The sequence below is a fragment of the Anneissia japonica genome, unplaced genomic scaffold (assembly GCF_011630105.1).
Source record: "Anneissia japonica isolate Jap-2015-1 unplaced genomic scaffold, ASM1163010v1 scaffold287913_len271248_cov200, whole genome shotgun sequence".
Taxonomy (NCBI): domain Eukaryota; kingdom Metazoa; phylum Echinodermata; class Crinoidea; order Comatulida; family Comatulidae; genus Anneissia; species Anneissia japonica.
The window spans coordinates 142,053-157,885 of NW_022754083.1; the positions used below are offsets into that span (position 1 = coordinate 142,053).

General features: G+C 32.9%; 1 protein-coding gene across 1 annotated transcript in view; it reads left to right on the top strand.

Moving 5' to 3' along the window:
* The window catches only part of LOC117123082, a 129,354-nt gene extending 115,001 nt beyond the window's left edge, over positions 1 to 14,353 (top strand). Inside the window, exons 26-33 of the mRNA XM_033268911.1 lie at positions 5,468 to 5,649; positions 6,085 to 6,210; positions 7,053 to 7,090; positions 7,424 to 8,837; positions 9,217 to 9,366; positions 10,356 to 10,550; positions 10,838 to 10,916; positions 11,153 to 14,353. Of these exons, the coding sequence (XP_033124802.1) occupies positions 5,468 to 5,649; positions 6,085 to 6,210; positions 7,053 to 7,090; positions 7,424 to 8,837; positions 9,217 to 9,366; positions 10,356 to 10,550; positions 10,838 to 10,916; positions 11,153 to 13,029 (4,061 nt within the window). The 3' untranslated portion in view covers positions 13,030 to 14,353. The remainder of the gene's footprint in view (positions 1 to 5,467; positions 5,650 to 6,084; positions 6,211 to 7,052; positions 7,091 to 7,423; positions 8,838 to 9,216; positions 9,367 to 10,355; positions 10,551 to 10,837; positions 10,917 to 11,152) is intronic.
* The last annotated feature ends 1,480 nt before the right edge of the window (positions 14,354 to 15,833 follow it).

The window sequence follows — 15,833 nt, forward strand, 5'->3', positions numbered from 1 at the left end:
AGACATCGGAGTAAAAAAATAATAGATTTTTCTCAGTCATAGATACAACCTCCAATGCAAATAGATTGCATTTTTCGATTACCGATTGTTGTATATAACCACCTCTAAACTGTACTAGTTAAGCTTAAAATATTAAAATTACCAAGATAGGCCTAGTAATTAAGTCATGATGACTATTTACCCATATATTCACAGCGAAAAAATTATAAACACTTCTAGACACTGGAATTTACGTTAAGTTAGTCATAATCTGTTGTAAGACCCTGGCGTAGCCTACTAAGCTACTTTAGAATCTGCACTGAATATGCCTATAATTATTATTTAATACATAACTTTTATATAATACAAATTACAATACAGACATTGGAAAGTTAATATTGAATTAAATATATGTATAATGCGTGGAGGTAATTTTACTTTTATTACGTATTGCATGTACCCAATGAATGATCGCTTATTCCAATTGATACAACTTTTTTTTCTTATAAATTCGTCCCTATTAGAAAAAGTTAAATCAATACAGCTACTACTGTTTTCTGTTACACATGTCGGTGCTTTTATATACAGTATTGGTTTAAATGGAAAGTTTGGTAGAGAGTTTTAACGTTCTGAGAGTGCTGTTTATCGAAAGTATTCCAGTTTAAATCACCAACAACAATAATTCTGTTATACTATCTAGGATAAAAGATATTTGGCCATGCAATACACCAACAAATTCAGCAGACGAACTTGGTGGTACATAAACATTACCTATAACAAATGGTTTAGTGTTAACTGGCTCAATTTTTATCCAGATCGATTCAAATACATTTTCACCAATAGCAATGGTATTAAAATCAACATTTTCATTTACATAAATAGCCACTCTACCACCATGTCTATTTCTGTCTGTTCTAACTAGAAGGTACCCCGGAATTGCAAGTTCACTGCTATGTATATCTTGATTTAGCCAGGTCTCACTTATACCCAGCACATGGAAATTCCGAATATGATCAACTTTATGGTAGACTTAAGACGTTTAAACAACCTATTTTAAAGCCCTTTGTACAATCAATCTCACATAATTTGCATAATATGCCTGGAACGGTTTCTGAATCAGGACAAACAATGGAGTCGTTACGTAATTCATTACTGCCTACATGGTGATCAAAATGGCTGCCTACACTATTATCATTTAATGAGTGAATTGATTCGAATGGTTTATTGCATGCACTACAATTAGGTTCAGAAATCATCTTACCTTAGTAAAACAAAAACAGAAATAACACAATATTAAAAGTTAAAATGTTCCTCGTTTCACATTACTTCTTTGATTTAGGTAATTTCCTAAGATCGGGGGTTCTGGTCAAAATTACCCTCTCGTTATTGCCAGCGATTACGGTATGTATGCGGCTATCTTGAGTCTATACTGCAGATATCACTGACGCATAGTTTTGTTAAACAGTTCGTAATAAACTTGATATTTTACTGGTAAGGTTTTCATGAATGTAAATACTGCTCCCTTTTAGTTTCTTCTTCGTTCTATATACTTCATTTCTAACATTTTACGAACTAAACTTCACTATTATTCCTCTTGCTCTTCCATTTTTCTGAACTTTAGGACCCAGCCTATGACTCCTGTCTATACATATTTCATCCACTGCTACGCTTAGCTTTCTTTTAAACAAATCCACAACAATTTCGTCTGTTTTCTCACCTTGTTTCTCTTCTATTCCATGGATAATCGAACAGTTTCTCCTTGAATATTGCTCTGCTTCATCCAGCTTATATTTTATGTCTTCTACTTGTTGTTCGACCTTACTAATATGATCTCTAGTATTATCAAGCTCAAAACGAGTTGCGTCAATTGTTGCATCTTTGTGTAATGCTTTCAACCATTTGGTCTTTAACAATGATCGCAAGTTTCTCGGCTAGGTCGTTAAATATACTCCCATCCCCTTTGATTATATTGGAAATTTCATTTTGGACAGTAGCGGTAATTGATTCCACTTCAATGCTGTGTGCTTGGTGGGTTTTTGAATCAGCACACTTATTCCCGCTGTCCTTTTTCCACCCTTCCGAGTATTTTTACTGTCCATGATCTAGATCAGTTTCACAATTCACGGAACGCTGTGCAAACACGTCCGTTTACGTCCGTGTCCAGTTGCAAATATTTGTACTTAAACTCAGTGCACATTTTAATGGTATAATAACAACGCTTGTATAAAATCACTAATATAAAAGCAGCACCGGTGTTGGAAAAGACAGGAACATACCACCATACAATACGTTCTGCATGATAAGAAAGCGAGCCTATTATTGCATACACACTACCTACAGGGTGGTGAATACACGAATTAGTATAGTGCCATCTTATTACAAAGTTATCAATTTGTATGTTACTGAAAAAAATGAATTAATTATTTATTGTCATTTTGAGAGGACAATATATCTTTAAACATTTTGGACGTTTACCAACGATCTTTGAATCAGAATAATACGCCATAACAATTATAGGTTTCTCAAAGAAAAGTTTAATAAAAACACTGATCATGCTTTTTTATACAAGGGTTTTAATATTCAATTCAATCGCATACATATATCACAACCATTCAAGTTAATTACATATGATTGAAATCACCTTTTGTCAGTCAGTGCCTTTGCATCTGGATGATACTTTCTGTAAAATAAAAGTATACGTTGAATAACAATACATATCACCAGCCCCAAGATCCATACTGACAGTGGATCAAAATGTAGCAGGTACCTTACTAGTACAAGAAAAATACATCTTAGGGTTGAAAAAATTGCAACAGAATTTCCGTTTCCACAGTGCATTTTCCTAATGTATCTGTATGAACATACTAAAAGTCTAGAAAAATCCACATAGGGGAAGTGCGTTTCTTTCAAAATGGCCACCAAAAATGGCTAGTTTTAACCAAAAATTGAAAAAAAACTTGGATCTATTCAACATATTTCAGCATATTTTTTGTTTCTAAAATATATTTACAAATCCTAAAATTGTTCTGATGCATACAGGTTGGCTGCCACAAATACGACGACATATTTAGTGGTGTATGCATAATACGCCAGGCAGCTATAGTGCCATATGGATGTTTTGGACAAAAGCACCAACTTTTTACATGCTCCTTATGGTCACAGCATTCAATTTTTGATAGAAACCATTTTATCGGAGGTCATTATGGCAGCCATCTTAGATTTAAAAATGGCCACCTTATAAAACCTATGTATCTTCATGGTATTATCTCCTCTTCTAACTTGGAATTATAATTCTAGTGTCTAAATGGTTAAGGAATACTAGCATGCAATTTTTGATCTGGTAAGATTGTTCATTTAAGGTAATTATAATTTAAGTCATTAAATGAATAATCTGAGCAGATTTTTTATTTAAGGTAATTGATTTAAGGTCATTCCAGGTCAAATATTTTATGGCATCTTAATAATTACCTTTCACGTTTTACATCTGAATCATACCAGGGAGTTGTTATAGTATAACTCCCTGATCGGAATTAATTTTTTTTACAAGAAACTACATTACTTCATTCAAGGTCATTTTGGCAGCCATCTTTAATTTCAAAATGGCTGCCATGCAAAAACTATTTTATTAATATCTTAGCTTTAAATCACTTTAAATTATAATTTTTATGTTTAAAACTATGTTTTTATGGTCAAGAAAATATACCATTTGTGACACAGTCAGATGGTCATTAGGATAATATGTATGTCAGTTAAGGTCATTTAAGGTGATTTTGTGTTAAATACCATATCAAAGTTCGTTGTGATGTCCATTTTAGGTCAAGGTGATTTTGCAGCCAAATTATAGATGGCCATAAAACATATATGTTTACTTTACATAATCAAATATTGACTTTACCAGTTGTGACAATGTCAGATGATTATTATAGTCATAAATAGGTTAATGTCATTCATTTCAGCTCAAATATTGTATGACATGTTAATAATCAACCTTTTCGAGTTTTAATAAAACAACTGACCAATCAGAAGAGTAGACAATGTACGCGGAATAAAACAAAACAATCTTTTCCATCAGTGGGCAAGATTCTAATAACAGTCCTATTACTGTTATGATTGCTTTTTCAGCTAGCAGGCCTATATAAGATATTTTTTTTAAATATTTTCCTATATAATAATAGTGTGCTTACGGTAGTCGGTATAATTCACCAAGCAACAAAGCCAAGGAAAGAATGCAATATTTTTGCCTTATACATAATTGAATGACCTTAAATGACTTATTTATAACTATAATCTCCTGACCATGTCAGAAATTATACAATGGTATTGTTTACTATGTACAGTACACATAAAACATAAACATTCTTAACATTAATATAGGCTTTACATGGTGGTTATCTATCAATTCAAAAAGGCTGCTAAATGACATTATTGATCTAATGAAATCGAATGATTTTAAAATGGCTGTCATAATGACTTCTTATTAAAATAATCGAATTCTTTGAGCTTATATATAATATTTACATTAAAAAAATGACTGCTACCGAGAGGATATCACAAAATATTAAACATAAAATGACCTTAATTGACCAATTTTTGACCATAATATCTATCTTAACATGTCACAAATGTTGTAAATCTTTGATCATGAAAACATAATTTTAGGCATCAGGCTTCAAATTTGAATTGTTTTAAAAGCTGAGATATTAACATTTTTTATCCATGGCGGGCATTTTGAAATCCAAGATGGCCGCCAAAATGACCTTGAATAAAATATTGTAGTTCCTATCAAAAAACTTAATTTTAAGAGGTTGAGTATGTTTCTGATGTAAAACATGACAGTTACAGGCCTCCGTGTTTATTAAGATGCCATACAATATTTTAACTGTAATGACCTTGAATGACCTTAAATGACCCTGAATAACCTATTTATGGCAATCTGACGCTGTCAAAAATTGTATGATATTATTTCTTGACCATAAAACATATTTTTGGACATTAGAATTATACTTTGAATTTGTTTAGAAGCGGAGATATAGATAAATATATGTTTTATATGGTGGCCATTTTAAAATCCAAGATATCTATTTATAAGATATTAGCATTATTCTATAAAGCAATACATGCATTGGTTGCTAATTATTAAAAACCTTAGTGGCGATCTAAAAAATTACAAGTTTATTCATAAATACAACATATTATGATGACATTACGATTTTTTTTTCTCATATTTTTATCTATTTTGTCGGCCATTTTGAATAAAACGCATTTCCACATATTTTCCCTACCTGGATTTTTCTAGACTTTTAATATGTTCAAATAGGGACCTTATAGAAATGCACTGTGGTAAAATAAATTCTGTTGCAATTTTTTCAACCTTTCACTAAATTTTACGCTAACTTTCTTGTATACTTGCTTTTTTCTATACAATCTAATAAATCATTCGATGATTAACAATGTAGCTTTTAAATTGTTGATAAAATCCAATTTACAGGCTATAGGCATGTAAGATTGCGTACTTCACAGAATCTTCCTTTGGAACTATCAATGCTCTTCATTCACTCACAACTACAAGAGGAAAATCAAGAAGAGAACAAGGCAAGGGAAGACATGCTGGTTAAGCTTTTGTATTTCTACATTGGATATGACTTTGACGAAAATATGTTATATTATGAGGTATTTGTGAAGTTTTAAATACAATTCTAAATTTTGCTTTCTACATTTCTGTTGGCTAAAATCAATACCCAATAACAAGTTTAAAACTTAAAAGCAACAATGATATATAGGTCTAGGCCTAAACAATAGTATTATAATATGCAAAATAACAAAATGACTGCACACGATGAATCAAGCATAGACTGCTGACAAAAGCGAAATATAATAGAAAGATTAGTGTAATAAGTAATTAGTACTAGTGTTTTTATCCTATGTAATAATTTTAAATGGCATCTTATTGTCAGAAATATGATATTGCTGCCTGGTTTTATAGTGTGGTTTTACAGGCCCTACCAACTGCACAATTATGTTAGTGTTTAAGTTAAGAGCAACTATCCAACAATGTAATCATATGATTTCCTTGCTGTATTTCTAATAACAGATGTTTTCTTCCAGATGAAAAATAATACAGAGGTAGAGCATGAGATGAAGACAATAATGGTACATGGAGTGCTTCCTTCTGAAATCAGTTCTGTTCTCAAGGTTAATGATAAAACAAAAGCCAGTGAAGTCATAGCACAGGTAGTTTTGCATTATAATGTACTCATACATACATAACCAATCTAATAGTTTAGGTGTCTTTTTAATGCGATTGATTGGCTAGTTTAGTGCTGCTTTTTGTTTTCTCGATTTGTAAGTACAGTATAATAATATCTTTCTTTGTGATATTTTACTCAGTTTAGCCATTGGCTACGATGTAAATTTATTTTGTTAAATAAAATCCTAGAGTTGTGAATAATGAAATACTTTTGACGGGATCCGCCACTGTTTAATGTACTTTCGTGGCAAATCATCTATAATAATAATTGTTGGGATATGGACAATTAATAGTACTTAGACACGGGATCTGTGAAAACTTGTCCCAAGGGGTCCGCGAATGCAAAAAATGTTGGGAACCACTGCTATAGTAGACCTCATTATTATGGAGAGTATAGGGTTAAACATCCACAGACTGGAACCCCCTTTTTATCATTAAAAAAAAAAGAAAATCTAAAATCAATAATAATTAGTCTATTATCTACAAAATACTGTGGGCCTTATTTTTTAAGGATGTATTTTCACTCAAGCATACATCTACAGTACCAACATAAAAACTTAAAATTGTACGAAATGAAATTTGTTGAACTTGACGTAAAGTATACAAGTATAAGACTGCACATATATATTACAATATAAACCTACACACCAACATATGCAATAGTAGTAGTAGCAGTAGCAGTAGCAGTACTGTAGTAGTTTGTTATTTATACATTCGTACATATAATGGTAAATAAATTTGTTTCATTGCAAATGTTTTGTAGTCTTTAGCATTGCATTAATAGTATATAAAAGAAAGTAACATGTTGTTTATTAACATTTATCAGGCAATGGGAAGGATAAAACATACCATAGATGACATAACCAAGTACAGCCTTGTTGAACAAATTCTAATACAAGATACATCATCATCTGGCATTCAGGAAGCTAATGCTATTACTAAAATGACTGCACATATATATCACAATATAAACCTACACACCAACATATGCAATAGTAGTAGTAGCAGTAGCAGTAGCAGTACTGTAGTAGTTTGTTATTTATACATTCGTACATATAATGGTAAATAAATTTGTTTCATTGCAAATGTTTTGTAGTCTTTAGCATTGCATTAATAGTATATAAAAGAAAGTAACATGTTGTTTATTAACATTTATCAGGCAATGGGAAGGATAAAACATACCATAGATGACATAACCAAGTACAGCCTTGTTGAACAAATTCTAATACAAGATACATCATCATCTGGCATTCAGGAAGCTAATGCTATTACTAAAATGACGTCTAACTTAATAAACGGAAAAAATGATGATCCTCTGGCTTCAGAAGAAGATATAGAAAGGATTGTCAAAGATGTTTTGGACAACATGCTGGCAAAGATGTCTGAAGATGTAGAGTTGATAAATGAAGTTATACATGAATCTTGCAGTAGTAGCAGCTACCTGTACATTCAAAATATACTTGAAATGGTTCTTGATGATGTGTCTGTTGTTTCTCAACGATCTCCTGGTATCAAAGGAGTTAAAGAAACGGATTCAAAAGAGGAATTAGTACTATCTATACTAGCAGAAATCTGTGAAAATATAACCGATGATAAAGACATAATTGTGTCAAACATAATAAATGACATGGTTGATTTAGTGCATCATTCATGTAGATCCAATTCAGATTTTTCTTTGCAAAATGCATATGGTAATGTAAATGATTACGACAACGTAACAAGTATTACTTCAGAAAATGAGAACTTGTGTGAGAAAAGCACTAGTAGTGCATTTGCAGATAGTCACTCAGACCATCTTGATTCATCTAAATCAGTTTCTAATGGATTTGAAACTGCCCCTGCAGGCGACACTTTCGAAGGTATTAAAGGACGAGAAATAGATAGTAAGCTCACTATTTCAGGTAAAATGGTTGAAGACCCACTACAGAAGGGATTGAATAAAGGTGAAGATAATATGAATAGCATGAAAGATTCTGTTCAAACAATCCATGATACTGATAATCCTGATGTTTGTAATATATTAAATATCTGTTGTGATGAAGAAAACCTAGTTACTGAGCCAATTGTTATAAATTCAGTTCAGGAACAACACATCGAAATTATAGATCCTAAAAACTCAAGCAGTGACAGAACTAACAAAATAAATGAAACTGAAATGTCAGTTGATGATATCATTAAAGACATTTTTGAGGACATCATCAATAAAATCGTGATAGCGACTGAACTATGTTATACTAATGATATAAATGAGAGTTCAATTAAGGCAGATATCATGAAACCTGAAATGGAAGACCAAAACAGCACAGGAGAAAAATATTCGGAGAATCTGCAATATTTTGATAATTGTAATTTAAATAAATGTCCGCATATGAACCAGGATACGTTTCCAAATACTACAGACCATGCGAGGTTGCCTTATTCCAATCTCCGTAGAGGAGAAATTATTGATGCGGACCAACATAATGAGTCTATGAATTTAAAAATGGAACAAAAATTGGATGTTGAAAACACTGTAATTTCTGAAAGGAAACTTGATCCAGATGTGAAAATACTCGACATCATTAAGAATTGGGAAGGTGGAGAGAGACTACTTCTAAAGTACCAAGGACAGGTATGTTATCAATCTCATAATATTTCTTGAAGATTGGCATGAAAACAATAAATAATACACTGGCACATCCTAAGTTTTTAGGTGTTCATAAAGATTATTTTTCTCCACTGCACTTCTGCCTTCTAACATCCTCAGTTCATTCTTTATTTTATTACTGTTTTATACTGCTCACATGGCTCTGATGCTTATGGCTGAGTTCAAAATAAGGCTTGGGAGTGGGATTCTTTTAAGTCTAAACAATTCTAAGTTATCTTTTCCATCTCTCGCTCTCTTCCCTCTATCTCTCTCATTACTACTGTATTTTTCACTATTTATCACTAAACCACTATCGTTAAAAAGTGGTTTCTTTAAATATGATGTGTACTTTATTTGTTTTTAGGTACAACTTCCAAATGAGCAAAACAGAGTAGCTATCATTGATGATAGTGTTGATACTTTCCTGGCTTGGGTATTCAACATTTCAAAAGAGAAGCCTTACACAGTTTTTGAAGCTAATGTGAAAAGCCAAGCAATTCATATTATAGCACAGGTACGGAAATATTTATAAATGACTTCGTAAAGTGTTCTTGTTATTATCATTTTTAATTTGTTTGCAGACGACTTGAACATAAACCCAATTGTTTTTGTAATACCAGGGAACAGTGGAATTACACTGAATTTCACTGTTCCCTGGTAATACCGTCAATAATAACTCAATGTAAGACTCTCTGAATTACATTAATTGTTATTTGTTATAACAGTTGTATTATTAGAGTTGTATCTACTATTAAGTTCTAGGCGTACACGTAAACGAGAGATTAGCATGGAAAATTCACACCGAAAATTTACACCGTAAAACCTATAGAAGCCACTTGGGCCTAATCTAAAAAAAAAGCCTATCTCGTAAGGAAGCCCATCGGCTTCTAACCACTGTAGTATTGGTTTCTTTTTCAATTTAAATGTATATCAAAGAAACAAAAATAAACAATAACAACTTCTTGGTCTATAGTTTATAATTGTACCATATACTATGTGATGTAGACTGATCTTCTCTTAGATGATAATATGACAGCATGTTGGTATCAATGTTATTTATTATAGCCCGCACGATTTGTAGACGCCTTTTAATAAACAAAGTTGCCTATGTTGAAACTAACTTCGGCTATTTGCTTCCGATGTCCCCAGTGGGGGGCCGACTCCCCGACAAGAGCGTAAGTGGGTGTGGTCGGGCGTGAAGTGTTCTAGGGCCCATGGACACTATGACAATTTAGGAGTTATTTAATTGATTTTAGAGTCTACTGACTTGTCCCATCCCCGGCACCACCGGCCTCCCCACTGCTGCCATTTTTGATTCGAAGTTTTACTGTGTAAAACTATTGCAAGAAAATTTGATACTATAAACAAGCTGAAAACATTTGTACCATGCTATATAGGATTGATAAGATTCATTTATTTTACCATATTTAAATCATTGTCTTCCTTCATGGATGAGGTATCTTAACAATGTTAGATTTAATAGATACTATATTCTTTCTGTAGGCACTGGCAAAAGCCCATCGAATAGACAGAAATTTGAGCCGCTATGTTCTAGTACAAGAAATTTTCAAGGATCTCACTAAGAAAAATAGTGAAGAAAATGCCATAGTATCAATCGTGGAGGATGATGAAAATGTCTTTCAACTTCAAAATCTATGGAAGACACCTGGAAGACTAACAATAAAAGAAAGAAATGAGGTATAATTATTATAATCTTTTCAATTATCTTGAAAAAAATTTGAACAGATTTAATTACATTCGCACATATAAACATTTTCAATTTCAAAAAGAGTAATCCCTTACGTCAAAGTGCCTATCGGGCTTTGTGTAAAGAAAAAAGTATATATGGTTTTTTTTTTAAATAAAAATGATTAAAAAACATCTTACGTCAATACTAAACATATTAATATTTTATGTAGACACATCCACAGTATTTCTATTCATATGTTTCGTAAAGCTATGTTGTCTCAAATTTTTGTTTCCAGGTATTTACTAACACACTTCGCAAAAGTATGAAGAAAAAAACACCAAAAGGTACACCAATTATGCCAAGACGACGTTCAGGTATACTATTTTTAATTCATCATTTATTTTGAAAATACATATCTCAATTAATTTATAACCATATTAATATAACTGAGATTTTGGGAATATATTTAAATATTAAACGAAACAAAAAGATCTCGAAGTATTTTTTTATTTAGATACATATGTCATATACTTTACTTCAGTTGATTACCGTATGAGGACACATGTAATAATATTTTACTAATATAAACATTCTTCTCTCATATTCTTAGACTCGGAAGCAAGGAAAGCACAAATATTTAAGAATGGTTTCAAACCTGATGATGTAAAGTCAGGCTTGAAAAAAGTAAAGGCTGAATCGAAACAAGCAAAAAAAGAAGAAAAAAGAAAGAGGAAATTAAAGAACAAAAAAGAAAAACAAGCATTTCAAGAAGCCAAACTAAAGGAAGCTGAGGATTTATTAAATAAGAGAAAGAAAAAGAAAGACAACAAATTTAGAAAAGAAGCAAATGAAGAAAACAAAAATATGAAAGGAAAAATGACGAAAATTAAGTTAACAAAAGGTTTAAAGAAAAAAGAAAAGGAAGCAACTAGTGAAGAATTAAGTTCAACATTTGAAAGTGAAGATGAAGAGCAAACGCATGACAAAGAGAAAATCTATTTAGCCAGAAACATAATTGAAGAAGAGAGTGATGAAGAGAGTGATGAAGGGACTGTTAAAGAAAGTAATAAGGAGAGTGATGAAGAAGAAGATGACTGGTCATCAGATTCTGAAGATCAAAAATCCCAAGAGAGCGATAATATTACCGATGATGAGAATACAGACATCGCCAAAGACAATAACAAACAAATAACAGATGAACAAGGACAGGATGAAATGATACAGAAAATGACAAATGCAGCAGATATAGATATTGACCTACAGATGGTAACAGAATATATTAATCAGATTGTTAATTTTGCTATCGCAGAGTGCAGGAAGATTATTTGTTCTGCAGCAAACAAAAATGAACAATTAATTTCCTTTAATGAGACACCAGATGTGAATGCAATTAATAGGGAAATTGAACCAACATATGTTGATACAAAAGCTGTAAGAGGAAGTGACATCTTGCTGAATATTATTTCAGATTTTGAACAACTTCTTGAGAGTCCTGTGGTTAAATATGGTAATATTTGTCAGAAAGACTCTTTCCAGTCTATGTCAGGAAGTGTTAATGACATTATGTGTATAGAGGAGGACCATAAACAGGAAATAGTTGATGAGAATGACCAGACGGAAAAATCTATGACTAAGTGTAAATTGGATTCTGTACAGACTTCTACCAATTATAGTGGTAAGCAAAGTGCTGTTAATGTAAATTCTGACTGCAACGCTGCACAAGAATTATCATCTATCTATTTGCCCAAAATAAAATATGAAGACCAGAACAGAGAAAATCATTTACCTCAAAATAAGGGACAAGTGGTTATTGCTATCTCAATGGAGAAAAAAATACGTGATGGTGAAATCAGTTCATCACAGAATATATCACAGCTCTCAAAATATACTCACAGAAATAAAGTACCTTCAGAGCAATTAGTGATTGCAGTAACGATGGAGCATTCAACGGCAAACGAATCCTTTAAGAAGACTAGGTATGTAGAACCAGCAATTGTCCAAAAACAATATGAAAGAACAACAAGCAGATCAAAGACATCAAGTCCTCTATCCACCAAGAGGGTGAAAGCAGTTCCAGCATTTAGCGTTCCTCTTGCTAAGTTTGGAGATGATGAGTGCATAATCACCACATTACCTCTTGAAGAAACATCTGTGCACCAACTTTCACATACTCGAAGATCCCAATCAGTAGAAATTTCGCAGAAGTCAATAAACAGCAACGATAGCAATCAGTTATGTGATGAAAATCCGAGGAGAGCACACAGTCTGCGTCAAAGTTACAATGGGGCTGAAGGGAAAAGCAGTTCAAGAGGAAGCACGAAAAAGGAAAGCAGATTTTCCCCAAGGAGAAAAAAATCTTTTTCCCTTACGAAAAGTGACAAGCATTATAAAAATGTTGATGCATGTCATTCTAAAACTTCAGATGATGAGGACTATTTGGAAAGTCCAAAAATGAAGACATTTTTTAGTATATGCAGTGGTAACTAACTTTATAATAATAGAAGTATATTTTGTTCAGGAGATAGCGTATTCAAACTGGTTTTGATTTACTTAATATTAGCTTTCATAGGCATCAGATAAGCATATGAGACTAAATGGAACAAGAGATTATTTTAAAAGCATACATACACAAATAATATTGTAGGGTATGAGCAGTGGCGTAACGATGGGGCCGGGGGCCCTGTGTATTTTTGGAACTGGGGCCCCTTTTGGGTCCCGGACACTAATTCCATCGTGGGATTTTAGATGTTATCGTGTGATTGTTATTCTAAATGTTTTTAACGACGAAAAATTATATAATATGGAGGAACTTTCACAGTTGTAGGGTCTATACCACCTCAGACCCACCATGGTTGGGGCTGAGGTAAAAAAAAACCTATGAATTATGGCACATTTAGAGGGCCGGAAATGGCACTTCACAGACATAAAATTGTGAATATAATTTTCTTTTTATTTCCAGTTAAAACCATTTTTTTGACAAATTTAGTGGGGCTCCGGGCCGGCAGCTCCCCCACCCACCACTCTTTATTCCACCACTGGATATAATATGATATGTCCTACAGTCGATTTCAGACACAAATTATGTTGTTGTCCTTGTGGGGCTGAGATAAGAAAATGTATTATTATGGCACGTCTAGATGGCCGGAAATGGCACTCACAGACTTAAAATTATGAATTTCATTTTTTTAAATCTGCATTTTAAATGTTTTGACAAATTTTGGTGGGGTCCCGGAACGAGAGGGTCCTGTCGGGCTGACGGAGCCCCCTCTCTTTAATCGTTATAATATGAAATATGCCCCACAGTAGATTTCAGAGACACATTATGGTGCTTTTTATCAACAAAGTCCTTTTTGGTCAGGGTGCTATATCGAGGAACTTATGGGTAGGGCCCCTAGAATTCGGGGCCCCTGCGGACCGCCGCATTAGAGCGCATAGGCGTTACGCCACTGGGTATGAGCATATTTGTAATGTTTTTAGTGAGAACATTTACATTCATATTCTCAAAACCACAAGTTGCCCCATCTCTCTTTAAAAGCTACCATACAGGTATTTTCTTATACACAGGATCAACATTATTTGAACTTGGTTTTTTAATGCTATTGTGATGTAAAACTCACTGCAATTTGCTTATTTTACTGTGTAAAACTTCCTTTATCCTCTATTAAAGCTGGGTTTTTTTTCATTTGTTATGTGACAAAACAAAAATTGGCGATATTTTGAATGTTTGTAACAAGATTCTGTGTCTATTGTTGGTTCCCATAAGGGCAGATGGGCAGCATTCAATAAAATTTCTCATTCTGTAGACGAGGAATTTTGTCAAATCAGTCATGTATTTATAATGTGAAAGATAATTCAAGTGATGATTTATTTTTATTTTATTCATTATTATTGTCAATCCTTTGTATATTTTTATGTTTTCGTTTTATTTCGTAAATTTTAGATGGTTTTTAATTTTTTTTTTTTAACTGTAAATATAGGAAACATGCAATTTGACCATTGACCACTAGATTTTGTGATTTGTCAAATTAGTGATTTACCAGCCAAATTGTTTAACAGAGTTGTTAAATAGTCGTGGGATCAAAGGTCTTATTTAAAACAAACTAATTAGATTGCATTTTTTTTTTCATTTATTAATTTAAGCTGTTTGCTTTTAGTTTAGAATTGTTTTTTATGCATGTGTGACTGGCACTTTATGTGTGCTGTCATGGATATAAATATCAATAAGCTATTTATTATTTTACTGATTTATTATTTTACTGAAAAGATTTCGTAGTGAATATAAATAGTTAAAAACCCTGTACACCATGTCAGTAGTGGCGCCAGCATGGGGAGGTGCACAGGGAGGTTTTTGGCCCCTTACCAAAAATAATTTTCCTGTCCAAAAAACGTTATTTTGATTTCTGATCCCTAATATTGTGTCTGAATTTGGCACAATTTGAGCTATACTAAGCCATAATATCTCTCCCTGTAAACCCCACCCAGAATTTTTATTCCGGGGCCATGACCGAGGCTATAGACGGCGAATTGGTCTAGACGCTCCTGTCGGACTTGCTGGGCCTTCTGTCGGCAAAATGCCCACCACTGCACCTTGTGTAAAAAAAACCTTATTGACGTGTCAGTGAGACTACTTTGAGAGACATTAAGAGGATTCTAACTCACCATTAGTTATCTTAAAACGATATTTTGTGATAAAAGTATAGAGCAAAGTCCTGTAAGACACGCCTATTCAGAAAAACCACTATTAAAAGGACACGTTTCCGTAAAATGCAATAATTTTTTTTAATACTACGACCAACTTATTATTTTATATTTATTTTTTTATTTGCAAAAATATCTATTTAGAATAACATATCCTATGTACAACAAACAAAAGACCTTGAAACTAAATACATTGTTTTTCAACAAGGTCCTGACTATTGTGGCATACTCCTACCACGACCGGGAATCTCCATAGCTAGGCTTAGGTAAATGACGACACAAAGAAAACGTGCTACTTTCTCGTCATCCATCTTTCATCCACTAATGCCACCTCAGCCCTTCTATCCACTCCACCCCTCAAGAGGGCGCTGCATCATTTCTACCCGTCACACTATCTACGAACATTTGATTATTATAACTTGACGAAAGAAAAAAAGATAAAAATTTAGAATGATGTACAGGTGCCGTGATGTCGAGAATTAAGAGTTTCAAGTGATATGGTTTAAAAGATCTGTTGTCTATAATTAATTTTGAAAGCATTTGTTGATTGTGATTCTTGTAAATTGGAAGCAAGGGCATTCCAACAACGTGCT